Source organism: Protopterus annectens, chromosome 5.part0, assembly GCF_019279795.1.
Source record: "Protopterus annectens isolate FY-2018-M chromosome 5.part0, PAN1.0, whole genome shotgun sequence".
NCBI lineage: Eukaryota > Metazoa > Chordata > Ceratodontiformes > Protopteridae > Protopterus > Protopterus annectens.
Genome location: NC_056735.1, coordinates 1,520,380,998 through 1,520,407,258, shown reverse-complemented (window position 1 = coordinate 1,520,407,258; position 26,261 = coordinate 1,520,380,998). Strand labels below are relative to the sequence as shown.

The 26,261-nt window shown below is 41.9% G+C and overlaps 1 protein-coding gene across 1 annotated transcript in view; it reads left to right on the top strand.

Annotated features, from left to right (window-relative positions):
- The window catches only part of LIG4 (DNA ligase 4), a 135,345-nt gene extending 110,516 nt beyond the window's left edge, over positions 1–24,829 (top strand). Inside the window, exon 3 of the mRNA XM_044071334.1 lies at positions 21,825–24,829. Within this exon, the coding sequence (XP_043927269.1) occupies positions 21,869–24,604 (2,736 nt within the window). The 5' untranslated portion in view covers positions 21,825–21,868 and the 3' untranslated portion in view covers positions 24,605–24,829. The remainder of the gene's footprint in view (positions 1–21,824) is intronic.
- The last annotated feature ends 1,432 nt before the right edge of the window (positions 24,830–26,261 follow it).

Genomic DNA, 26,261 nt, shown 5'->3' with positions numbered 1-26,261 from the left:
CCTGTCTGGCGCTAGGATCCGCCACATAACACAAGCACTCAGGTCACTCCAAGGCAAGTACAAATATGACTCAGTCATTGTCCATGCTGGTGTGAATGACCTGAGATGTACCTCCCTGGACTACATGAAAAGAGACATAGAGGAGCTCTCTGAACATGTAGCCCAGGCCGGTATGACCCTGACCTTGAGAAGCATCTTACCCTCACCAAGAAAGATGCCACAATATGAAGACAAGATGATCAATTTCAACAATTGGCTTAAGTATTGGTGTCATTCAAAGGGGATCCAATGCCTGTCAGCCTGGGATGACATGCTCGACAAGCCACGATGCTTCGCTAGGGACGGCTTGCACCTGTCACCTCTGGGCTTTCGGATATTGGCAAAGGCTCTTGCTACCCCCATAGTACCTTTTTTAGGCAAGGCTCAAAAGACAAACCCACCTCCATAGGTATCACAAGGGAAAAGAAACTAAGAGTAATGCTACTCAACGCCAGAAGTCTAAACCTCATGATGCACGCACTCGAAACTCTCCTTAGCATGGAGAACATCGATATCTGTGCAGTAACAGAAACCTGGTTCAAGGCTCCCGAGAGCACCCCAGCACTACCAGGTTATACCTCATACCATGCTTTTCGGCCCCAAAACTTGGACCGAACCACAAAAGGAGGGGGAGTATCAATATTCAGTTCAACTCAAAGCAAACTTGGTAACCACAAATCCAACCACGGAAAACTTGAGCAGTCCAAACACTGGAACTTACGCTGTTCTTTTAGAAAAACTGACAAGTTTATTGCACCAAAACAGTACACTAAAACACTGAAAGAAGTTAACCTAGGTTTCGTCCTACATTCACGGACTTCATCAGAACAAGTAAGCCCAAACTCGCACTCCCTTTAAAAATACCAATAGCCTCCTCTGTCATCTGTCACTGATAATGCCACTCCTTACAGAACATTACAGTATCAATATTCGTCAAAGATACCCACACCTCCAGGTTGGTGGCACAGCACGAAGCATCAGAGACTATCCATGTGCAACTAACAGTGGGTAAAACTGCCTTCCAGTTTATAGTACAGACCACCCTCCCAAACCCAGGAACCCCACTCGGCCTTCCTGAGAACACTGGAAAATATGAAGGTCTCTCCAAACACCATTATATTGGGCGACTTCAACTACCCTAACATAGACTGGGAGCATTACTCTAGCTCCAACACCCTAGCCCAAAGGTTCCTAGAATTTATAAACTCATATGCTATGGAACAACTTGTTACCACTCCCACAAGAGGGAAAAACATACAGGACCTGATCATCACCAACATGGGGACTCTATGCTCCAGACCAGAAGTGTATCCCTCACTGGTAAGATCACACCATAAACTAATCTCACTGGATATTCACATCCCGACTCCACCCCCTGCCCTGAAAACCACAGTGAAAAACTTCTCTAAAGCAAATTTCACACTCCTCAAAACCGAGGTGTAATCCTTCAAAGCCCCCGGGCCTGTGGAAAATACGGCCCAGACCGCAGAATCCTTTATAAACGCATTCTATGAACACCTTCAGGAATGCATGGATCATGCAATCCCAAATAAAACCAAGACCCAATCCTCCAAAGGCAGACGTCCTGTCTGGTGGACCCCAGCCATAAACAAACTATACAATAGAAGGAGGAAGCTACTACATCATAGAGCAAAATCCCAAAAAGGGAAGGCATCTCTGAGCAGTATTAGCAAAAAACTACGGGCACTCATAAAATCGTCTAAGGCCAGCTTCGAGAGAAAAATTGCACAGGACACTAAGGATAATCACAAGGCTTTCTTTAGTTATGATAGGAACCTGGGTGGGAATTCCCAGATATGCTCAGAATTGGTCCAAAATGACAAAAAATACACCAAACCCACAGACATTGCCAACATCCTAGCTGACAGGTTCAGCGCAAACTTCTCCCACCCCCTCCCACCAAAAGGGCAAATATCTATCCCAGCAGAGTGCTACCCCCCTGACAACTCAGATGCTCAGGTAAGAGCTGCCCTCTCCAAAGCAAAAAACACAGCATCAATGGGACCAGACAGTGTCCCGGGCTGCGTCCTACATGAACTCCAAGAAGAGCTAAACCCAAACATAAAACTACTGTTCAGTCTCAGCCTTACTACAGGATATGTACCCAAAGAGTGGTGTACAGCAACAGTGGTCCCTCTCCACAAAGGTGGGGCCTCAACGGATCCTGGAAACTATCGCCCCATAAGCCTGACTAGCTTGGTCTGCAATGCTATGGAAAGGATCATCATGGACCTCATAAATAAAGATATTGGGGACCTACACACTGGATCCTACCCAGTTCGGCTTTGTTAAGGGCAGATCCTGCCTCTTAAACCTGGTTGATTTCTTTGAAACAGTCAACAAGGCCATTGACGAGGGGAAGGTGGTCCACACAGCCTACCTGGACATCGCAAAAGCCTTCGATACAATACCCCACTCGGGCATTATAGATAAGCTCACCAGCTTAAATATAAACCCCTATGTCACTAGATGGGTTGCAAACTGGCTCAAGGACAGAACCCACATGGTTAGAATTGCTGGAGCCATGTCAGACTCCAAACCAGTTACAAGTGGCGTCCCACAAGGCTCAGTCCTGGGACCTCTCTTGTTCAGTATATATTTCTCGGAGGTACAGGCCAACACGGAAGGACTGTGGCTGACCAAGTTCGCAGATGACTGCAAACTGGGCACCATAATCGACTCTCCAGCCGACACAAGCATCTTCCAAAAGGGCCTCATAGAAACAGACAACTGGTGCCAGAGCCATGGCCTCAAGCTAAACGCCAAAAAGTGCATAGTCATCCCCTTTGGCAAAAACAAAGTGCCCACAAATTACCACATAGGTGGTAATCCATTAAGTACAGAAGAAGTAATTAGGGACCTGGGGACCCAAGTTGATAGCAATCTCTCATTTGACAACCACGTGGCCAAAGTGGTTAGAAAAACATTTTATATAGCCCACCTAATCATGAAGGGATTCACATCTAGATCAGGGGAGGTCATCGTGCCTCTTTTACTCATCCCTCATCAGGCCCATAATTGAGTACAATGCCCCTTTTGGGATGTACCTTACCAGACACCTGCAGCAACTGGAAAGACCCCAAAAGTACCTCACCAAGAGGATCAAAGGGCTCAAACAGATGCCATATGTTGCCCGGTTAAAGAAACTCCAGCTCTACTCAGTGGCATACCGCCTGCTCAGAGGCGATCTGTACCTGATGTATAAAGCCATATCCAACCTGGAACTAATGGACATGCTGCACCTCAGAAAATCCAAATCTCATCAAGCTACGCGCTCGAGAGACTTGAACCTCAGCACTGAAATAAATAGGACATGCTGGAGGGACAGATTCATAACCCAGAGGCTCCCTTCACTCTGGAATAAAATCCCAGTCCAGGTTAGGCAGAGTCCCTCATTGACTCTCTTCAAGAAGAATCTTGATGAGTGGATGGGAGATCGTAGGTTTACCCTGGGTATCACTTCTGTGTCACTGTTAGACAGAGGCACAGTATACTAACCTCGAAAAAGGGCATAGCAAAATTAATTTAAAATGGGTGGCGAAAGCCAAACACACTCTGGCTAGGCTTATAAATGCCCTAGGGCAGATAGCATAGTATGAACCTATGAACCTATAAGAAACAGAGTTCAAAGGATTTGTCCAGATAAAATCACTTTAGTTAGCAGATCTAGGAGACTCTCCCTCTCTCTGATACCTTGCCTGTAGGAGGAATAAAGACATCTTGTTGAAGTTCCAAGTAGTTTATTCAGTTAAGTAGGTAGATGGATGAGTGTTCTTGTTCTAATAAGTTACATTCAATAGGTCAGTCATTTAAAGGCAGTTATAGACAATGGTGGGAGTTGTCCAGGTGAGCTGACTGGAGAAAAATCTGGGAGATGGAAAAACAAGAAGCCAAACCCAAAGTTTAAAGCTTAGTTCCTTATATGAATACGAAGACTTGTGAGGGTCCACCAGCTCAGCAGCCTGTAGAACCTCATTCTTAGTTACAAGGTTTTTATTTTTAACAAATAAAACATGACAACACACCATGAACTACCACTGTTTTGCCCGAGGTTCAAGTCCATCTAATTAGAGTGGTTTACACTTAGACTCATAAAACCAGGTATTTCATGGATATCACCAGACTTTATAAGCCTGTTTTATAACACATGTAATATGAGAGGCTGTGTGTGCCTTTGTGGGGCTAATATTCCTTGAAGTTAATTATGAAAGCTTTATTACAGATCTTTTTCCAGTCTGGCTTGTCCTTAACAATGATTATACCACATGCAATGTGAGACACTGTACCCACTTTCGCTGGGCTTTCCTGAAATACATTATGAAAGACTAATCTTCTGTTGTATAGCAAAAAGGTCTACAGTGCTTGCTTGTAAGAGGCTCATATACATGATTAATGTGACCAGTCCCCATTATTCTTCCTGATGATGACGGACCTTTTTATATGCAGTGGAGGTAGTCCTATTTTTTTGAACAATACATAGATCCAGAGAAATAGCTTTCAGTGGAAGCAAGTCATAGTGCTCATTTTACAGAGCCCATGGATGTGCACAAATAGGAGGAAAAATGTAAGTAAAGTTTGAGACCGCTGAACCTTTTGTATAGGCCTTCTGTGCCCATGGAATAAAAATCCACCAAGTGGCAGGTGGCTGACCCTCAGGCAGAGTATAAAAAAGCCTTTAATAAAAATAAGAATGTCAGATCTTCTGTGTGCATAGACAAACTGTGCCTATGGTGTAAAGAATACAGCAGTGTGGAGTAGTGCCCTGGAATAACCATTTTCATTGTACTGCAAATTACAGAACTTTTGTTAAATGCAGGCCAAGTGGCCAGAGTATATATATCTGGTTGCTCTGAGGCACCTGCTAGATAGAAAGAATGTTTCTGGTCTCAGAGCATAGTTCTATGGTGTTCCAATCTGGGGTTGTCAATATCAGATTTCTTCTGGAGGCTAGCATTTAGTGAGGGTTCTTCTGTTCAGATTCTTTCTCTCTTCATGTTCCAGGTGATAAAGTCAGTGCAGAAGAGTGTTAGGTACCTCTGTGCCTGGCTAGAAATTGAAAACTGGGAGGGATCAGGTGGAAGGGCAGTTAACCAATCTCTTGAGAGAGGTGGTGATGCCTAATGGCCTAGGGTGGGATTAGATGATGTAAGATGCTGATGTAATCAGTATGAATGTGAATCTAACTAGGAAGCTAGTGTTTGGCCCCCTTTTTCTCACTCCTAACAACAAAAGGAAAGCCCAAGTCCCAAATAAGTAATAGAAAACATTTTCAAATAACGGAAAGTTGTTGTGTAAGTTTGTGCACATCAGAAGGTAAAAAGCATTTTCAAATTCATGACAGTTACTGATTAGATTTGTACCCATCTTAAGATTAAAAAAAAAATAGTAACTTGATGTCCTTCCATCTTACTGTTGCAGTATTCCTTACTAAAGGGATCCCCTGCTAAGGGTAGCCCAGCGTCCACCAGTATATCAAAGCCTTAAGTATCAAGGACATTGTATGTCACTTGTATGCTGCCCCCTCATGGCGTAGGGCATAAAGTTGACATACGGACATATATGTTGGAACATCTTTGCAACCAGTCTAAATGCCATCGGTCTGAATGCTCCTTTGTTTATGCTGATTACTAAGCCAGTTTCAGATAAGTGCTCAGTTCGTTTTTCTTCTTATCTTGTCCTTTTTCTTTTTCTTGTGAGGTTACATGTCATCCAGAAAGTGAAAATGTCAATGAGGGAGACAGATTCCCCATAAGGACTGTCATGAGCAGTGTTTGTTTTGCTTGGGTATTTCTTATAACCATACGTCATGCCCAGTTTGTTAAGTGTTTGTCCCCAAGTCTCCCCTCCTTGCCTGTGTACCTTGAAAATCAACGTTTTAAGTTGTTGGCAGGGTGCAATGGTGGCATCATCCAGGCCTGAGGGTCAGCAATATGGCAAGATGAAGACCAAAAAAGTTAGGTCAAATTCGGCTGCTATACTGCCTCCCCCGAACATCTTCTCAAGGCTGGTGAAATCCCAGAGGATCTTCTATTGATCCATCAGATTCCTCTGCCTCAACTGTTTCAGGGGCTGGCATGGAAGCTTCTCTCATGTCCTCAGAGGCTCTGCAGATGTGCAATACAGATGTTGAGGGGGAACTGTGGTTGATTACATCCAAGGAACTGAGGAGTATTTTGCAGATTCTTTTTAGGAAGTAGATTCCCACTAGATTGATGAGTGCCGGCAAGGTTGCAGACCTCCTAAGATCTTTACAGCTGATGTCAGTTTGAAAAAGAAGCAGAAAACAAAACATATTTTCTGTGCTCCAAAGGATCCTCAGCGTGAATGGCAGGATTTTACACAGGGGTTGTTTAATGCTATAATGGCCTTGAAGCCCCTCCAAGGCAGATGTTCTTCGTGTTTCACTGTTGCAGTCATCACATTTGGGTTATCTGCTTGCAGTAGCCCTCAGTCGGCATGACTAACAAAGTCTTGGGTCCTGTGTCGGTTGCTGTCCCATCTTGTCAGGTAGTCAGGGGTATAAAGCTTGCAGCAGACGCCATTACCTCAGTCTTTCTTGCCGTGCGGTGCCTGAAGCAGAAGCAGTTCGCAAGTGCTGGTCGGTCGACTCCTGAAATTTTCGTTTTCGAGTTTCAAAACCGAAGTCTTCAACTAAGCTAAGTACCCCATTGGGGAAACTTTTTGCTGCTCTAAACCGATGTCAGCAAAAGTCAGTAATTGTATTTCTTGTGGAAAGCAAATACCTCATAAAGATTTTCATTCATACTGCATTCCTTGCCTAGGCCCCGACCATGACGTACCTTGCTGTCGGTTTTGTGCCTTATTTAAACAACAAACTATTCATCGGTATATTTACACTTCTAAATATTTTGGTACTCAGTTCAGTTATCCAGATATGGCATTGGTAAGCCACCCGACTACCAACATTCTGAAAAAATGCAAAGATAAAGACAGAGACAGACCGCATAGCTCCAAAGCTGCCGACGATGCTTCTCCTAAGCTAGTCGCCAGTTCACTGGTACTCAGTGAGGCGCTTTCGCAGCCCCTGATACCTGCTAATTCAGATTCGCAGGCCTCTACTGAGACCCATTCGGAGTCCGGTATGCCACGAGATGCTTCAACTGGGGAACCTGCGAATGTCTCTTCCTTGGATGGGTCTGGAGCTGCTGTGCAGGCACCGGCTTCTGAGGGGGTATTCAGGCCTACTGACTTGCATATTAAACCGACACTGTCTTCTTCTTCAAGGCCTAAAACTCAATCCATGCCTAGAAAACCGATGCCCAGACCGCTTGGTCAGGCATCTATGCCTAAAAAACAAATGATAAGAATGGCTGAAGACCTTATAACTTTAATCAGGGGAAGCCCACCTTCCCCCCTCTAAGAGACCTAGGACTGAGTTTGCTTATGGTTCTTCTGATCAGGATCCTGAAATTTCTGTTTCCTCTGATGACCAAGATTTACCCTTATCTACCTATGAGGATTCTGATGCAGAGGACTCTGTTCCCTCTGCTTCCCCTCCAGAGGATTTCTCTTTTGGTGAAACCTTGCATACTCTTAGGGTGCATTTTCACTGGGAAAACCAGGATTACTCTGACTCTAAAAAGAGGCTTAGGGATTTCTTACTCCTGCCCCAACACAGGCCTTTAGCTATTTCCCCTGTACTGGACATTGTTGATGATGCCTTTTTGGAATCTAGCTTGGCCCCTGACTCTTTATCTCCTGCTCCCAGAACACCTGATAGATATTACAGGGTTCCTGACTCTCACAAGTTCCTTTTTAAAAATCCTACTGTGGATCCTGAGACCATTTCACAGGGACCCAAGGGCATTAAGGCTACTACTGCCAAAAATCCTACCCCCTCTGATAGAGATTCCAGGGCGCTGGATAGATGGGGTAAGAAAGTATACACTTCTGCAACTTTGGCCATTAGGGCAGTAAACTGCCAATTTCATATGTTGAAGTATCAGCAGCATATTATTGGATTGCTTAAACAGAAATTGATGTTGGTTCCTGACTGTGCTGAAAATAAAGATTTACAGGATTTAATGTATTCTGCTGAACAAGTTGGAAAACATACTTTGCAATGTGGTTTTGATTCAGTAGAGGCATCTTGCAGGGCTGCTGTCACTGGGTCCGTATTTAGAAGGCATGCTTGGCTTAAGGAGCAATCTTTGCCAGATCATGTTAAAGCTAAATTGCTTGATGCTCCCTTAAACCAAGACCATCTGTTTGGCAACAAAGCAGAAGTAGTATTTAAAAAGATGGAGGAAAAAGCTCAATCTATGCAAACTGTTAAAGATTTCCTGCAAGTACAGCCTCCCAGATTTAGTAGGCATTGGCAATCTAAAAATTGGTCCTTTCCTGCCTCTTCCAGGCCTTCTCAGTCCAAACCCAGAACCATGAGAACACCATGGCTTCGGTCCCAAGGTACTCACAGGGCTAAGCAGTGGGGGGCTCCCACTTCCAAAGCAGGGAGTGTTAAGACTCCCCCCTATGGTAAACTGTCTCAATGACTTAATTTTAAATCTTCCAAGCCCTGCACAGCTGACTGTTCCCTTAGGGAGAAAGATTGCCCTGCAGACAAAAGATTGGGAACTCATTACCCAGGACAAATGGGTTTTAAATATGGTCTACCAAGGATGCAGATTCCACTTTCACTCCTTACCAACCCCAAACAGTTGGCCATACCTACCTCCAAATCAGTGGGCGGAGGCTCAAAAGCAAATCCTTGCTCTCTTAAGCATAAGAGCTATTCACCCTGTCCCAGAAGAGGAACGGGGACAAGGTTTCTATTCAAAACTTTTCCTGGTACCCAGAAAAGACAACTCCTGGCGTCCTATACTGGACCTATCTATCCTAAACACATTTTTGGTGATTCCAAAATTCAAGATGTTAACTCTTCACCAACTGCTTCCTATGCTAGGAAAGATGCCTGGTTGGCAATACTGGATTTAAAGGAGGCTTACCTGCACATCCCAATAAGGGAATCCTGCAGAAGACACCTACGCTTCAAAGCAGGATACATAATCAGGTCTGTGCACTGTCCTTTGGCTTATCTACTGCACCCAGGGTATTCACAAAGTGCCTAGCTCCAGTCATTGCATTTTGCAGGCAAAGAAATATCCAAATATATCCATACCCGGACGATTGCCTAATTCAGGCAGAAAACCAGGACATACTATTGAATCATCTGGCATTTGTACAGAAATTGCTAACTTCCCTGGGGTACACTATAAACAAAAATAAATCGCATGTTCTACCCTGCCAACAAATTGTATTCCTGGGAGCAAGCTGGAACACAACTTCCCAGATGGCTTTTCTCACGCCAGAAAAACAAGTTCATTTGACAGCCTACTTCAAACTACTAGCCACAAAGACCCAGCTATCTGCAAGGAAAATACTGCAAGCCCCTGGGTTCACGACTTCCTGCATTCTACTAATTCCATATGCAAGACTGCATATGAAGAAACTACAATGGTATCTAAAAAGCCTATGGTGTCAGGTTCTAGAAGCAATGCTTCCTATCATTACTTGTCTACAGATAGAGTTCCTTTGGTGGGCAGACACCTGCCACCAAAACAAGGGACTGCCATTTACTCTACCCCCTGCCGCCCAAACCCTAACAACAGACGCATAAGACTATGCATGGGGGGGCTCACTTGGCAGGTAAGTGCATTCAGGGAAAATGGAACCCAAGTCAAATGCACCTGCACATCAATCAGAAAGAAATGTTAGCTGTACAGAATGCCCTGACAGCCTTCAAGGACAACATCCTTCCAGGACAATTAATGGTAAAGATGGACAACACCACTGTTATGTGGTACATAAACAAGCAGGGGGGAACCCACTCATACCCTCTCTGCAGACTAGCCATGGCTCTGTGGAACACAGCCTTGAGCTACCAAGTGCCACCTACAGGCTCAATTCCTGCCAATAAAGCTAAACACACTGGCAGACGATCTAAGCAGAAATCTCATGGACCCACACGAGTGGAAACTGGAACCAAAGATATTCAACATGTTGAGAAACAAATGGGGGGAGCCCAGATATAGACCTGTTTGCCTCCCCCCAGAACTACCAATTGAAAAAATTCTGCACAAGGACTCCCCACAAACAAGCTTGGAAAGTGGATGCCCTGTCCTTCACCTGGAAAAACCTATCAGTTTATGCCTTTCCCCCTCTGCGTCTTCTCTCCAAGGTACTACTAAAGATCAAACAGGACAAACCAAGGATGATACTGATTGCACCAGACTGGCCACACCAACACTGGTACCCCCTTTTGCACAGTGTGTCACTGCTAGCACCGTGGCACCTGCCTCAGACCCCTGTCCTGCTGTCACAACAGGAGGGCCAGATTCTGCACCCACAGCTTCAAACGCTGAACCTGGCAGCCTGGCTAATTATCTGATCTCTCCATTACCATCCCTCAGTAAGCAAGTGTTGGATGTCATTTTGGAGGCAAGGAGGCCTAGTACTAGAAAATCCTACACTGAAAAATGGAAAAGATTCTGTTCCTGGAACCAAACTCGGGGGATGGACACAGCATTGCCCAATTTACCTCAGATTCTTCAATACTTAACTGAGATGCTGCACAAGGGCCTTTCCTTTTCCTCCATCAAAATTCATGCTTCAGCCATTTCATCTCATTATAACACAGAACCACCCCTCTTCTCTCATCCACTGCTGAAGCAGTTCCTCAGAGGGGCCAAAAACTTAAGACCACCCAGGAGAGCTCCTACCCCAGCCTGGGACCTTAACTTTGTATTGGAAAAACTCACTCTACCTCCTTTTGAGCCAGCTGCAAATGCAGAGTTGAAATTCCTTTCTTGAAAAACAGCCTTCCTTTTAGCCATCACTTCAGCTAGAAGGGTGTCTGAATTACAGGCCCTCATGGCAGTGGAGCCTTTCATCATTTTTCATGCGGATAGGGTGTCCCTCAGGACCAATCCCTCCTTCATACCCAAGGTGGTATCCAGTGTGGCCCTGAATCAGTCCATTCATTTGCCAACCTTCTTTTCTAATCCACAGAACAAAGGGGAGAGAATTTTGCACTCCTTAGATGTGCGCAGACAGCTTAGATTTTATTTGGACAGGACTAAACTTCTCTGGAAATCTGAACAACTGCTGGCTGCATTTGCTGCAGGGGCAGAGGGGAAGGCCATTTCAAAGCAAACCATTTCTAAGTGGATAGGCCATTGCATTCATTTCTGCTATAAGCACCATGGAAAGCCTACCCCACTGGGGATTAGATCACATTCTACCAGAGCTGCATCTACCTCTACAGCCTTTCTCAGAGGTGTGCCTACCAGGGACATCCTAGAAGCTGCTTCCTGGAGTTCTGTACATACCTTCACCAAGCATTACCATTTGCCAATTTTCTCTAAATCCAGGGCTGGCTTTGCCATTGCAGTCTTGCAGGGCCTTATTGCTGGTCCTAATGCTGTCTAATTTCCTCCTCCCATCCTTAGCTTTGGGAATCTACCCAAATGTGATGACTGCAACAGTGAAACACGACAAACATAGTTCAGTTGTGTACACTTAACCATAAATGTAGATGTTCGAGTGTATTCACTGTTGCAACTTCCATTGGGTATACCTCTATTCCTGCTTACTATGTTTAAAGCTTTTTGGTGTATTTGCTTTTTTGTTGGAGGTGTAACCTTATATATATATATATATATATATATATATATATATATATATATATATATGTGTGTATATATATGTATATTTATATAAATTGCCTCTGACTACCTGACGTCATGGAAAATGGGACAGCAGCTGACGCAGGACCTAAGACTTTGTTAATCAGGCCGATTGAGGGCTACTACAAACAGATAACCCAAATCTAATGACTGCAACAGTGAATACACTCGAACATCTACATTTATGGTAAGTGTATACAACTGTACTTTTCTGTTCCTGCCTCCCCCCCTTGGTCATCTATTGATCTTAAGAGGCCTAGGGAGCAGGACTCTTCTGATCAGGAATTGGACTCTGGAGAAGAGTCTTTGGCCTACTGCTCTCAGATTCCTTCTCCATTAGACTATGATTCTGAGGAGGACTTCATTAGCCTGGATTCTCCCTTTGAAATACTTTCCTTTTGTGATACTATCTCTCATATGATGGAATATTTTAAATGGGACTGTATGCAGGTTTCTGATGTCCAGAAGAGGTATTATGAACTCCTCTAAATGGAGTGTCTGAAACCCTCTGCTGTCCCTCCTATCCTTGCTGCCTTGTTAGACACTTTTTCAACAGCTTTTCAGGCTTCTGATTCCCAGGCCTCAGCCTCTAAAAAAACTCATAGGTTTTGTAAGGTGCCTGATGATTGTAAGTTTCTTTGCAAATGTCCTTCTGTTGATCCCTCTGTTGTCGCTGTTTTTCTGACAAACCTTATAAATTGTTGCCTTCTACTAAATTACTGCTCTTCTCAAGTGGCCAATCCTATTAAATGTAGTTATAATGCAGCTAATGCTTCTTCTAGGGCTACTGCCTTTAATTCTATGTTAAGGCGTTATTCTTGGCTTTGCCTGATATTAAGGCTAATTGATAGATGTTTTGCTTGACAGTAAAAATCTCTTTTGTTCTGCAGCTGCTGAGCTTTTTAAGTCCCTACTGGAGAAGGGTAAAGCCTTGCAGGAATTGAAACATATTTTTATTTCCCTTGTTCATTTAAGAGGAATCATCCTTCCAGGCCTGCCTTAGTATGAAGTAAGTCTTGCCCTTCTCCAAAGGTAAGAAGGGTTCTAGAAGAGCTTCTCCTGCCAAGTCTACTCAGACTCCTACTAAACAGAAGTCTCCTTTTCCAGACAAGCCAAATTCTGACTATTTTTTCCCTCCCTCATAAGTCAGGTTCCTTTATCTCTTCATCTTTCCCTGACCCTTCACAATTGGTTAAGGATCATTCAGGATTCTTGGGTGCTGACCATCATTTTTCAGGGATATTTCATGGTGTGGAAATCCCTTCCTTTTTTGGGCATTCCTTAACCTCCTCAAGAACAGCTGCCATTTTTTCTGGATGTACTTCAGAGACTTTTGTCTCAAGGCACCATTCAAGCAGGTCCTGATCCTCAAAGGGGGGTGGGATTTTATTCCAGAATGTTTTTGGTTCCCAGGCAAGAAGGCACCTGGAGGCCCATACTGAATCTTTCTCAGCTCAACACCTTTCTTAAGTTTCCTTCCTTTTGAATGGTGTCTGTTCAGCCCCTGTTTTTCTTTGGTGCAAGCTGCAGACTACTCCTATGCTGGCATCCATGCCACCACCCAAGGCTTTGACTGTTATTGCCTTTTTTCAATCCCATTGTCCTTGGGTCTTAGTTATGGCCAGAGAATTTCTATGGGCTCTGGGTTACATGACTTCCACCATTCCTATGCTTCCTCTAGCCAGACTCCATGTGAGAAAGTTGCAGTGGTTCCTAAAGTCAGTATGACTTCAACATTCTCATCCTTTGGACTTGCTAGTTCCTCTTCTTCCATGCCTCAAGATAGCGATTCAGTGGTAGATTCATCATCTGTCTCTCAACCCAGGGCTTCTTTTCAGCACCCAGTCCAATCTCTGGAACTTTTTTCAGATCCCTCAGATGTGTGGTTGAGAGGCTTCTTTCTGCCCTCTAAAGGTTCAGAGCCTTTTGTCCTTTCGTCAGAGGGTCGAACATGTCAACATCAAGGAGATGAGAGGCTGTCCTCCTTGCTCTTTAGGCATTCCATACTGGTTTCCTTCTAGGGCCTCTCAAAATCTCTATAGACCAATATCACAGTGATGTGGTACATCAACAAGCAAGGGGGGACATGGTCTTACCTACTATGCAGAGTAGCTTTTTAGGTTTGGGATCTGGCTGTCCAGTAACAGGTGATTCATCAAGCTGTTTATATTCCTTCAGAGTTGAACCTTGTGGCAGACTCTGTGAGCAGGTCCATAACACAGACTCATGAGTGGATGCTTCATAAAGATGTGTTTCTGGACATTGGGGTACTCCTCAGGTAGATTTTTTTTGTCTCCCCTCTGAACAGACAACTTCATCTCTTTTTCACCAGCGTCCCAAGTCCACTGACATGGAAGGTGGATGCCCTCTGTTTTTCTTGGAAGGGGATGTTTCTCTATGCCTTCCTTCCCCTTCTCATACCTAGGGTCCTGTTCAAGATAGAGCAAAATCTTGTTGGAGACTCCCTTTTGGTCCAGACAGCATTGGTTCCCTCTTCTTCTGCACTTAACAAAGGGCAGTCACCATAAGTTACCTCACAAGGTGGACCTACTCACAAAAGACAAGGGGTCTGTCATCCATCCTCACTTGTCCACACTTCGCCTGACACTTTGGGTAATAGGATTTTGATCTCTTTTAGGCACCTTTTTTCTGAGGACATGCTTTGAGTTCTGCAGGAGAACAGGAATTGCACTGTCAGGAAATCTTATTTGTCCAGATGGAAGATATTTTCTGTCTTTTTGTCTTGCTTGTAACCAGGATCCACTTTCTGTGGAAGTTCCTTTGGTTCTCTCTCTCTCATACTTGTATGACTTGCTCCATGCTGGGTTGGCATACTCTTCAGTTAAAGCTCACCTTTCAGCTATTTTTGCTTATTTGCCTTTGACTCCTCCTTCGGCTTCTAGGCATCCTTCATATTAGGCCTCCAAGGAAGCCTATTCCTCTTTCTTGGGACCATAATTTTGTTCTTGCAAAAATTGGCTGCAGTTTCAGTTTCCTGGCAGCATTGTACATGGAAGACAATTGTTCTTTTGGCTCTTATTTCAGCTAGAAGGGTGTCTGAGCTTCAGGCCCTTATGGCTGTCTCTCCTTTTTTAGTTTTTCATAGGTACAGGATGTCTCTTAATACTAATCCTTCTTTTATGCCCAAGGTGGTTATTGACTTGTCTCTTAATCAGTCTCTTAATTTGCTATCTTTTTTCCCTGCTCCCCAGTCTGCCATTGGGAAGGTTATTCACACCTTGGATTTACATAGACAGCTCCGATATTATTTAGATAAGACTAAGGCTATTCACAGGTCTGAGCAACTTTTTGTTTCATTTCATCCTAGCTCTCTAAGTTTGTCTGTTTCTAAGCACCATTTCTTCTTGGATTTCTAAGGCCATTTCCTTTTGTTACTCCTTTCATGGGAAAGGTCTTTCTGCTTCTGTAAAGGCTTATTCTACCAGGGCTGTTGCTTCCTCTGGTGCTATTTTCAAGAGATTGGATTCCAGTTTCATCCTTGAGGCTTCTACTTGGACTTCTGTCTGTACTTTTACTAAACAATACAAGCTGGATGTGGTTTCCATGGTGAGAGCTGGATTTGCCAGGGTTATCCTGCATATGGATTTCTTGAGGGCTCTGCTGCTCCTTCTTCCTCCCACGTTTCCTCGTGAGCTTTTGTATGCACCCTTTAGTAATGAATACTGCAACAGTGATATGAAAGGACATAGTACATCGTAACAGTAGATGTCCTTTCATTCACTGTTGCATAATTTGCTCCCTCTCTTCTCCCCCTTTCTCTCTACACCTTTTTCTTTTTTCCTTCTGGATGCACATTTTCCTCCTCTTCTCCCTGGACTGTTGTTCCTCCTGGGGCTTTTCATTTCTGAGGTATATGCATCCGTATATTACATTTATACCATACACCGTGAGCTGGGAGCATACATTTGATGTACAATGTCCTTGATACCCAAGGTTTTGGTATACTAACCAGATATTGGGCTACCCTTTGCAGGGGATCGCTTTAGTAAGGAATACTGTTATGGTAAGATTTTTCACAACTGTACTTTTCCTATGTTACTAGTTTACTAGATAAAGTATACCAAGGTTGATGCAGTGATTTACAAATCTAATTTCTTGACTGTTTTTTTCATATTAACAGCAGCAATTACAGTTAACAGTTTATGTCCAAGTTGGTTTATGTCCTGGGGTGAACAGTACGGGTGTTTTAGCTGTATGATTTATGGTTTAGTTTCCTGAGTTTAAGAACACTTTTAATGGAAATGCTTGAATTTAGATCAGGGTGGTGATGGGTGTCCAGCCTGATCTGCCAGCTTAACTCCATCTTTTTGAGGGTGGCATTTTGAGTGGACACATAGAGAGCTTGTCCAGGATGTGGAACTGGAAACCTCAGTGGAGTGGGAAATCATGACAGTGCTTCACTAGTTGTTTTTTGAGCCAGAGAAGTGTTGTGCCACCCTGATTTTGAACTTGTTCACAGTTTTCCCTGTGTAAAAATAATTGCAGCCATTTTACTGTGCACGGTGTATCACAAAAGCACTGTTGCAGTTACCAGAACAAGTGCTGTTTGATTTTTGTCAAGAGTACTGGACAAAAGGAGGAGTCCTTGTTGCTCATGAATTTGCAGTAAGAGCAAAAAGGGGGACCACAGGGCTAAGTTCATCTGTTGTCCTCTGGTGTGAATTTGCACTCAGTCCAGTCCCCAATGTTCTTGGCTCTCTTGAAAACAAAACAAGGATGTGGTACTAAGAGTTTTTCCAGTTGTTTATTGTCTGTAATCACCATCTAGTTGTCTATCATGGTCTTCCTAATTGTTTTGTAATCTACTTTAAAAGTGAGTGTCATGCTTCTTTTTCTTTTGCCCTGCGGTGGATCCCAGTAATGGTTTCTGCTAAGCCCTAGGAGTCTCCCAGGGGGTCCCACAAAATGGGGTCCTCTGCCTCTTTTAAAGTTCTGATGGGGGTGAGAATGGAATTCAGTAATCTGTTGCTGTACCCCGTATCCAGGAACTCTTGGTGTGGGCTGATTAGATTTATGAGGAAGTCTGTAAGCTCTTTGGAGAAGCATGCAGTTCTCATCCCCTGACATTTTATAACATTTCTCTTAGTGATCTGGGGATAAATGCTTAGACTGTACAGCAGCATATTAACCCTGGTTGGTTTTCTGAACAGGTTATTGGAGAGGCATTTGTTTTCAGTGTCCTTAGACATGGTTATGTCTAAAAAGCTGACCAAGGACTTGCTATTAGAGGTCATGAATCTCAGGAAGCAATTGGATTTGTTGAAGTTGTGTGGCTTCATGCCCTTCCTAGACAATAAAGATGTCATCAATGAAATGGAGATAGTATTTCATTGATGCAAAATAGGGGCTTTGCTACACTGCCTCCTCCTCGTCCTGTTTTTCAAGAGCCACATTGTCCAGGCTTAAGGCCATGGCCACCCCCATAGCTATTCCAGTAGTTTGCTTATAAAACCTGTTGTTAAACATGAAGTAGTTGTTCCTAAAGGTTAGATCCAGTAAACTAGCTAAAGTTTCTATCCCTCTTGATAATACATTCCTGTCCTTTTCCCATGCCTCTGTTTCAGCTTGAATACAGTAGCTGTGTGGAAGTACTGTATAGAGTGCTTCCACATCTGTTGTGACCAGGATTGTGGAATCACTGAGTAGAATATCTAATTTTACTCAGAAAATCCAGAGAGTCTAAAACAAAAGATTTGTTGGCTTCTGCCTTTTGTTTTTTATCAGGGCACCAAGGTAGATGGATATTGTCTCAGTTATGGAACTACCACTTGCTACTACTGGTCTGTAGGGAGGATCAGAGATATTCTTATGGTGTTTTGGGATCCTAAAGAAGCTTGGTATTTTTTTGGGTGCGGGGTGAACAAAAAGTCAGAGCTTGGCATCTAGTAAATCATCATGCAGCATTCTCAGTTGCTGTCTCAAATTAAGCAACGTTCACAGTATTAAAATCACATGTACTGTAAAATCTGTTATTGTCAGAGGCATGGCTTCAATCTTGCAGTTATAAGTGCCTGTAGCTGTGACTAGGATGCCTCCCCCACTTATTCACCTGCATGATTCTGCAAGTCTTATATTTGCTCAGATTTTTTAGAGCAGCCATTTCCTCTTTGCAAATGTTATATAACTTCTTCCTAGGGGGTTTACCAAGGTCCTTGCAGATACTGGCATCACATTTGCTCTTGTGCACTCAGGGTGGGGTGCACGGGGGGGGGGGGGCAAAAATGACTGAGATTTTTCCATTTTAAATCATTGTGTTGCATCCATCCTTATTTTTGTCATTAAAAAATAATTTTAAGATTCGATTTCCTTACATACAGTGTAACATCTATCAGTTTCTACCAAGTTACTACTGTTAAAAGGTATAAATGTCAGACTCTTACCTAAGATTTCTTGCTCTAGCTGAGTCAACAGTTTTGTCAAGTGGTTCCAGACCTTGGATTTTGTTGTTAGTTCTAGCAGGTCCCTTCTGTTGTGTCAATCTCTCCAAGGCCATCCACTTCCTGCCTCTTTGCAAGATCTGATCCTTTGTTGTTTGTACCCTTGTGGACCTCTGAGTCAGGGTGAAAGGCTGCTTTGTTGTATGCGTCCCTGTTGGGGTCTGGTGGTTCCAGTTGTGTGATACATCTGGGAGGCCTTTGAGCTTTTGGAAGATGACATTTAAGAGCATCAGCCCAAGTGCTCTGTTTGACTTTGCACAATGCACTGCTTTTTGATTACAGTGAATATTAGTGCTTCCTACATGTACTTACCATAAGAACACATCTATTTGCTTTTCTTGTAACTTTCTTATAGAAGTTTAATTTGTATCCATGTTTTTCAGTTTTTGTCTTGCTTATTAAGTTTGTTTTTTTCATCATCTATGTTTATTGTTTATACAGCTTTTCTCCTCAGGCCACCACTGAAAAGTGGTCACATTGTAGACTCAGGTGGACATTCCCAGTAAGCAAATTCCAATTATATTATATTACATTATATTGTATCATATTCTGTTATATTATATTTGCTTGTACATCCAGTTGGAAAGTGAGAGAGCACAGAATTTGGGGATTATGAGTTTTGCCTTGGCCTCCTTGCATTCTAGGGTAAGCAGTCTTACCTTCATACATGTTGGTTTTAGCTAACAAAAATACACAGCAACACAGTCTTGTGTGAAAAGGCAACACTAGAGAAGAATTCAAACATCCCATGGTGCAACTTAATTTGCTAACCTGTGCAGTTTGCAACAGCATTGGGCTTCATCTAACTTTTTGACGTACTCGAGCCATAGGAATTTGTCTTGCTGTAATTCACAGAATGCTTTTTAGACATCAGCAGCTCCTAAACTAAATGAAAATGAATTAAGAAAAACATCACTACATACAGAGAACAGAAGCAAAGTTATCTGTATGTAATGTAGCTTTGAGTTTGATATGTTCTTACGGAGTTTGCCAAAAAAATAAAAATAAAAAGACCAAAATATAGTCAACAGGGAACTCTTTCACTGATTAGACCTAGAGGAAAGCCTAACTGTTGTGTCGGGTACTCACTGTAATGGTTGATCTTTGAAAGGATGAATTCTGTTATAGCATGAGTACTCACCTACATTCTAACTTTTGGATACAAATGAAGTGTTGATTACTGTAGTTGTAGTGAATTGTCATGTATGTGCACCCCCCACACCACCTGCACATTAAATACACAAACTGTCTGAGATTGCACTACAGTGAGGAAATGGGCTACTTCCTGTTCCTCACTGAAGCATGATCTCCCTCCACAGTCTCGGCACGTCGCTTGCCGAAAGGTCAAGTGCACTATGCAACTCGATTAACTGTGATCAACTACTTTTGGTTTGGTTTCCTGTCCCTTGGGAACCATGATTTTGGTCATCGGCCATTCGATTTACAGCCGTTCATGTAAGTCATAGTAAACATATATATATATATATATATATATACTTTCCTATCTTTTTCTATGATTGTTTCTTTTACTTCTGTTTGCTTGGGAATGTCAAATTGAGACAATTGTCCTTTTTTTCTTTATATCTTTTTACTTCCCTCTACTGTACTGCCATCTTTCCCTACCTCCTAAAACTAACCTCTCCCTGTGTTCTTTCTGTCTAGTCATTATTCTTGGCACTTACTCTTCCTGGCTTATCCTGCTAGTACCAGATATGTAGCAGTATAACTGAGCTTAAGAAATAATTATTTTTGTGTGTGCTTTATTATGGCTCAAGGCTGTTTAGTTATATTCTCTTACACCAAGTCATGACTTATACTATATACACTACCCAGTTATTGTAATTGCATAACTGCCTCTTATTGTTTATATTTTTTGGTACATGCATATTAATGCAACTAGGCAGGGTTACGTATTAGAATCTTAATTTGGTTTTATCTGTCCGAGCCAGATCCACTCAATCAGTCAGCTTTTGGGATAAATTAGTGCCTTATGTCATTTTCAGGAAAAAAAATTCAACTTTGTGTAATCTTTTTTCACTTTTATTGAAAACTGGGCCTTCCTAACTGAAGTGTAGAATGTGAGAAGGCCCGTCTGTCATTAATGGAACCAGAAGACAAATTGTTCATAAGTCGCAAAGCTATTGATTTCTGTTCAAAAAGATCGTTTACAATAAAATTGTAGTTTTCTAAATGTATACATTTTTTGGAAATGTAATCTGCATAGAAATGCATACATCCACACCTGTTAACCAGCTGTCTTTTGTCGAAGCGGCAGCTGATGCTGATAATAAGTACCGCTCCTTACTCTTCCATAGTAGTCAACTGATGTAGCTGAATACTTAACTGGGTTTTCAACACAAAACTGGTAGGATTAGCCATCTGGTTTTGTGTACCACTCCATTTTCTGAGTCAGAAGATAACACCAGGCTTGCATTGAAAACTGATAGAAAGCTTCTATGTTTTTGTTTGCTTCTCTTGCTGAGGTGTGGTTTACAAATGGTAGCTAATGACTACTATTACAAGCATACAGATATGTCTCAGCAACAAAAGGTGTGACCTCATAATGTTGCATTTTCCATTTCAAATATCACACACAGCTGTACTGCATATGAACCCATGTCTTGTGCATTTACTATGCTGTGTACCATCGAGGTGAAACAACAGATGAAATTTACTTCATTAGTCTAATTTGACAAGGACCGCATGTTTGTAGAAACATTCTGCCAGCGAAATAACTTTAACAAAATCAAAATGCTCAGGAATTATTAACTTATTCATATAGTATGACCTTACATGATACTGGTGAAACTGCTTCTATGGTTCTGTTTTCTAACTGGTGTACTGAAAACCTGTGGAGACACAACCATTGCTAATGAGTTCCGGCAGCATTGACTCACATGTTTACACAAATACTGAAGACAAATGCCTCAAGTTAGAATATATTCATACATATTGCTGGTTTGTCATCATGGTTATAATTATGGTGACTGTCAGCATCAAAAAGACCTTTAGCTGGTGAACGGGTGTGTATGTATGAACGATTCGTCTCCTGGTTGTGTTAATAAGCAAGTACCTATTTTCTTTTTTCTGTGTGCTTACCTATGTGGCCCTGGTCTTACCTGAAAAGAGTCTTTGAACCATGTGACCACTCTGTTAACAAATGTAAAATAATATAAGTTAATAGCAGCCTACTCTGATTAAGCAACAAATAGAATGGTAATGTAGCTGCACAAATACAGCATGGTGTTCTTTGTGGCACATTAAGGATGTGAAAAGTTTGACCTATGCAAAGATATGGTATATAGCTGGATTGTTACTGTTGAAACCCTTGCCAATGTTTTAATAAGCCTTTGCCATATTTAAATCTCTTTGTTAACCTGTCTGATAACTTGTTTATTTTAGTCAAAAATTGGAGGAAAATAATCCTTTACAAAAAAGGTAACACATTTGAAGATGTTATACAGTAACTAAATTACTCAAGTGGTGGTCTTTGTATACTTTTTTGCAGTTCTGAAGTAGTTCTGGAATTCAGTATGTGTTCTCAGCATTTTAAGTGATTACATACAGTGAGTTTGTGATTTGTCTGTCTTCTTTTCACTAGGTACATTTCCTGTCTTTTGATATTCGTTGTGCCACAAGTTCCTAATGTCTGCAGCTCCTTCTTCAGATCCTTTGACTAAAAAGACTGTTGCATCTCAAGTACCTTTTGAAGCACTTTGCTCAACATTAGAAAGAATACAGAAGACCAAATCCAGACCAGATAAAGCCAAATATTTTGAAGAGTTCCTAGATTCCTGGAGAAACTTTCATAATGCCCTTCATAAACAGGATCCTGATACAACAGATTCTTTTTACCCTGCAATGCGGCTGATTCTTCCTCATCTAGAAAGAGAGAGACTGGCTTATGGAATTAAGGAGACAATGCTAGCCAAGCTCTATATTGAAGTTATGGGACTCCCGAAAGAAGGAAAAGATGCACTAAAACTTCTAAACTACAGAGCGCCATCCAGCTCAAGTACTGAGTCTGGAGATTTTGCTGGTGTTGCCTACTTTGTTCTAAAGCAGAGATGTCCAAATAAAGGCAGTTTGACAATACAGACAGTTAATGATCTTTTGGACTCCATTGCTAATAACAATGCTTCCAGAAAAAAAGATCTAGTTAAGAAGAGTTTGCTTCAGCTTATAACACAGTGTTCAGCCCTGGAACAAAAGTGGCTAATTCGCATGATTATTAAAGACATGAAAATTGGCCTCAGTCAACAGACAATTCTGAACAAATTTCACCACGATGCAGTAGAGTTGCATAATGTAACAACAGACTTGGAGAAAGTCTGCAGAGAGCTACATGATCCTAATGTTTCCCTTAGTAATGTCTCTATTTCATTGTTTTTAGCCTTTAAACCTATGCTTGCAGCAATTGCTAATATCAAAAGCATTGAAAAACAAATGAATAACCAGAGTTTTTACATAGAAACAAAGCTTGATGGTGAACGCATGCAGCTACATAAAGATGGTGATGTTTACAAATATTTTTCACGGAAAGGCTTTGACTACACTCAGCAATTTGGTGCTGCTCCACTTGAAGGATCTTTAACTCCTTTTATTCATGGCTTGTTCAAGCCTAATGTACTGAACTGCATTCTTGATGGTGAAATGATGGCTTATAATCCAACTGCACAGACATTTATGCAGAAAGGAAACAAATTTGATATAAAAAGAATGGTGGATGATACAGAGCTGCAGACCTGCTATTGTGTTTTTGATGTTCTGATGGTGAATGATCGCAAACTAGCACATGAAACTTTAAGGAAGAGACATGAGATTCTCCATACTGTGTTTCAGCCACTACAAGGGAGAGTACATGTTGTTGAAAAAAGAGAAGCCAAAACCAAGAAGGAAGTTGTTGATGCTTTAAATGAAGCTATTGATAAAAGAGAGGAAGGAATTATGATTAAAGATCCCTTGTCTATTTATAAGCCTGATAAGCGTGGAGAAGGATGGTTAAAAGTTAAGCCAGAGTATGTTGATGGATTGATGGATGAGCTAGACATTTTAATTGTTGGAGGGTACTGGGGGAAAGGATTAAGGGGCGGTATGATGTCCCATTTCCTTTGTGCTGTAGCAGAGACTCCTCTTCCTGGTGAGAAGCCATCTGTTTTTCATTCACTTTGTCGAGTTGGTTCTGGATATACTATGAAGGAACTCTATGATCTTGGTTTGAAACTAGCTAATTATTGGAAGCCTTATCGCAAAAGAGATCCACCAGCAAGCATTTTATGTGGATCAGAAAAACCAGAAGTCTACATAGATCCTTGTAATTCTGTTATTGTTCAAGTTAAAGCAGCAGAAATTGTGGCAAGTGACATGTATAAAACAGGGTGCACATTGCGTTTTCCTCGAATTGAAAAAATTAGAGATGATAAAGAGTGGCATGAATGCATGACTTTAAATGATTTGGAGCAGCTACAAGATAAGGCTTCAGGAAAGCTAGCCACTAAGCATCTTAATGTGAATGACGATGAACCAGAAAAGAAAAGAAAGACTATACCAAAACCAAAGAAAGTGATAGGCATTATAGAGCACTTAAAGGCCCAAGATCTCTCCAGTGTAAACAAAGTTTCAAATATATTTGAAGATGTTGAATTTTGTGTGATGAGTGGAATTGATGGCCATAGTAAATCTGAGCTAGAAAAAGGAATAGCAGAATGTGGAGGAGTTGTAGTTCAAAATGCTGGATCAGATACGTACTGTGTTATAGCTGGCACAGAAAATGTAAGAGTAAAAAATATCATTTCTTCAAATAAGTATGATGTTGTGAAAGTTGACTGGCTTTTAGAGTGCTTGAAAAGTAAAGAATTTGTCCCATGGCAGCCACGACACATGATTCACATGTCACCTTCTACTGAGGAGCACTTTGCGTATGAATATGATCGCTATGGTGACAGCTACTATGCAGATACTGATAAGAACCAGCTGAAGGAAGTTTTTGACAGAATCAGAAAGCCAGATAATATAGTATCATTAGAAGTTATTGCCGACGTGGAGCAACGTTATTCATGGGATAGTTCTCCACTTAACATGTTCCGTCAATATGTAATATACATAGATAATTTTGCTGTAATAAATGATCCAAGTACAAAAATCCATGGTACAAGTTTGGAGATGAAAGCATTAGAGCTTCGATTTCGTGGAGCAAAGGTTGTCACACATTTAGGTGAAGGGGTTTCACATGTTCTAGTAGGTGATAGCCATGCACGTGTTGAGGAACTAAAAGCACTTAGAAGAACATTTTATAAGAAATTTAAAATTGTGTCAGAAACCTGGGTAACAGATTCTGTAAAAGAAAATTTTGTACAAAGTGAAAATCCTTACTTACTTTGATGTGTCACGCTAAGCAGCTTTCATAATGCATCTTTTGTAGATTGCAGTGTAAAGGGATTTATGTGTATTCTTAAACATGCAAAGTAGGGAACATGTTAATTATTTCAGCGCATCAGAGCAGGGAACATATGTATTCTTAAACGTGCTCTGCAAAAGATGTTATGCACAATTATTGCAACTATTAATATTTATTAAAATGAGTATGCTATTGTGTCACAAACCTTACAGATGTTATCAGAGTAATTCACTTTTTGAAAAATTGACACCATTTTATACAGTTCAGTACTCTGCCTTCAGACAATAGGGCAACACAAACTCAGAGACACACAGCTATATGCGTGTGTTATATACCTTACTTTGAGATGCTTCAGCTGTAAGACCTCTAAAATGTGCTTGTGTTAGGCACTAGGATCTCTCATCAACTGTTTCTTCTAGATCATCTCAGACCCAGCCCTCAAGCCAGATCAGCAATCTGCTTCTTGCTGAGACCTAGCTGAGTCCTTGGGTTCTTTTTCCCCATGCTCAACGACAGAGCTCAAGTTTTGAAGAATTATCTAGCACTTCCCCAAAATTTATTTCAAAGTTTTGTAAATTGTTATATTTCTGCACCTAGTCTGGTGATTCCATATTGATTTTTGTTTGCACTGCCTTCTCTAATAGGTAACTGGAAGGCACACTTGGATAGTTTTTTAGGGCAGGGATAGATATTGTGTTCCTTAATCTGTTTTACATCCCTCACTTTCCTGCACTCTCTCTGACTCTGTTGCCTTTTCAAATTGACAATGATCAGCAGGTTATAGTTGTCCAGCTATTGCATGTCTCCCCACAATAGGCCTCAGGATACTAACTAGCTGCTCACAACCTCCTAATGCAAGGTCAGTAGGTTTTAGGGGTGCAGATATTCTCTCCAGTGCATAGATGGGAGCACTCACCCTCTAGCACCAGATATTGGCCTCCCTAGCACTGACTCAATTTATTGCTGTGTCTAGAGACACTGAGGAGGAAGTGGATACTTAATTCCCTTTTTTTCCCTGTAGAGGATCACAAATTTAGGGAGAGAAAGGAGGATGTCTTCTCGAGATCAACCACTTCCCTCAACAGCATATACAGAAATCTTGTGGGCTACATATCAGATCACCTCCCTCCCGGCTGATCTCTCCAGTTACAGATGCTTTTAATGACATTGTCAAGCGGATTTGGACCCACATTGGGCACAGTATCACCCATCTGTATGAAGATCAGATAAAATCTTCCAACCACCTGGATATTTTACTGTGAGGTAGAGAATCCCCACTCAGATTAGACTGTGGAGGTGCTGGCACTAAAGCTTAACCTTGTGCCTCAGTTGGACACATTGTCCAGGCAAGGGAGTCCAATACCTTTGGACTATTTCGGAATATGGGTGTTCATTTCCTAGATGTTGGGTAAGGTGATGTTGCACTACAGATCCAGATATTTTACTTTTAATTGGGACTTTATAGATAAGACTGCTGAGAGCATTATTGCCACCCCTGACAGTGACGAGAAACAACTCTCAAGGCTCAGCTGACTATGGTTTCCAGCATTAACTTATTTAGAGTGCAGTGTGTACCTGCCACCATTGATGCAGATAGCCATAAAGCAGAATCAAGTATTGCAGGCAATTTCACCCCTGGCT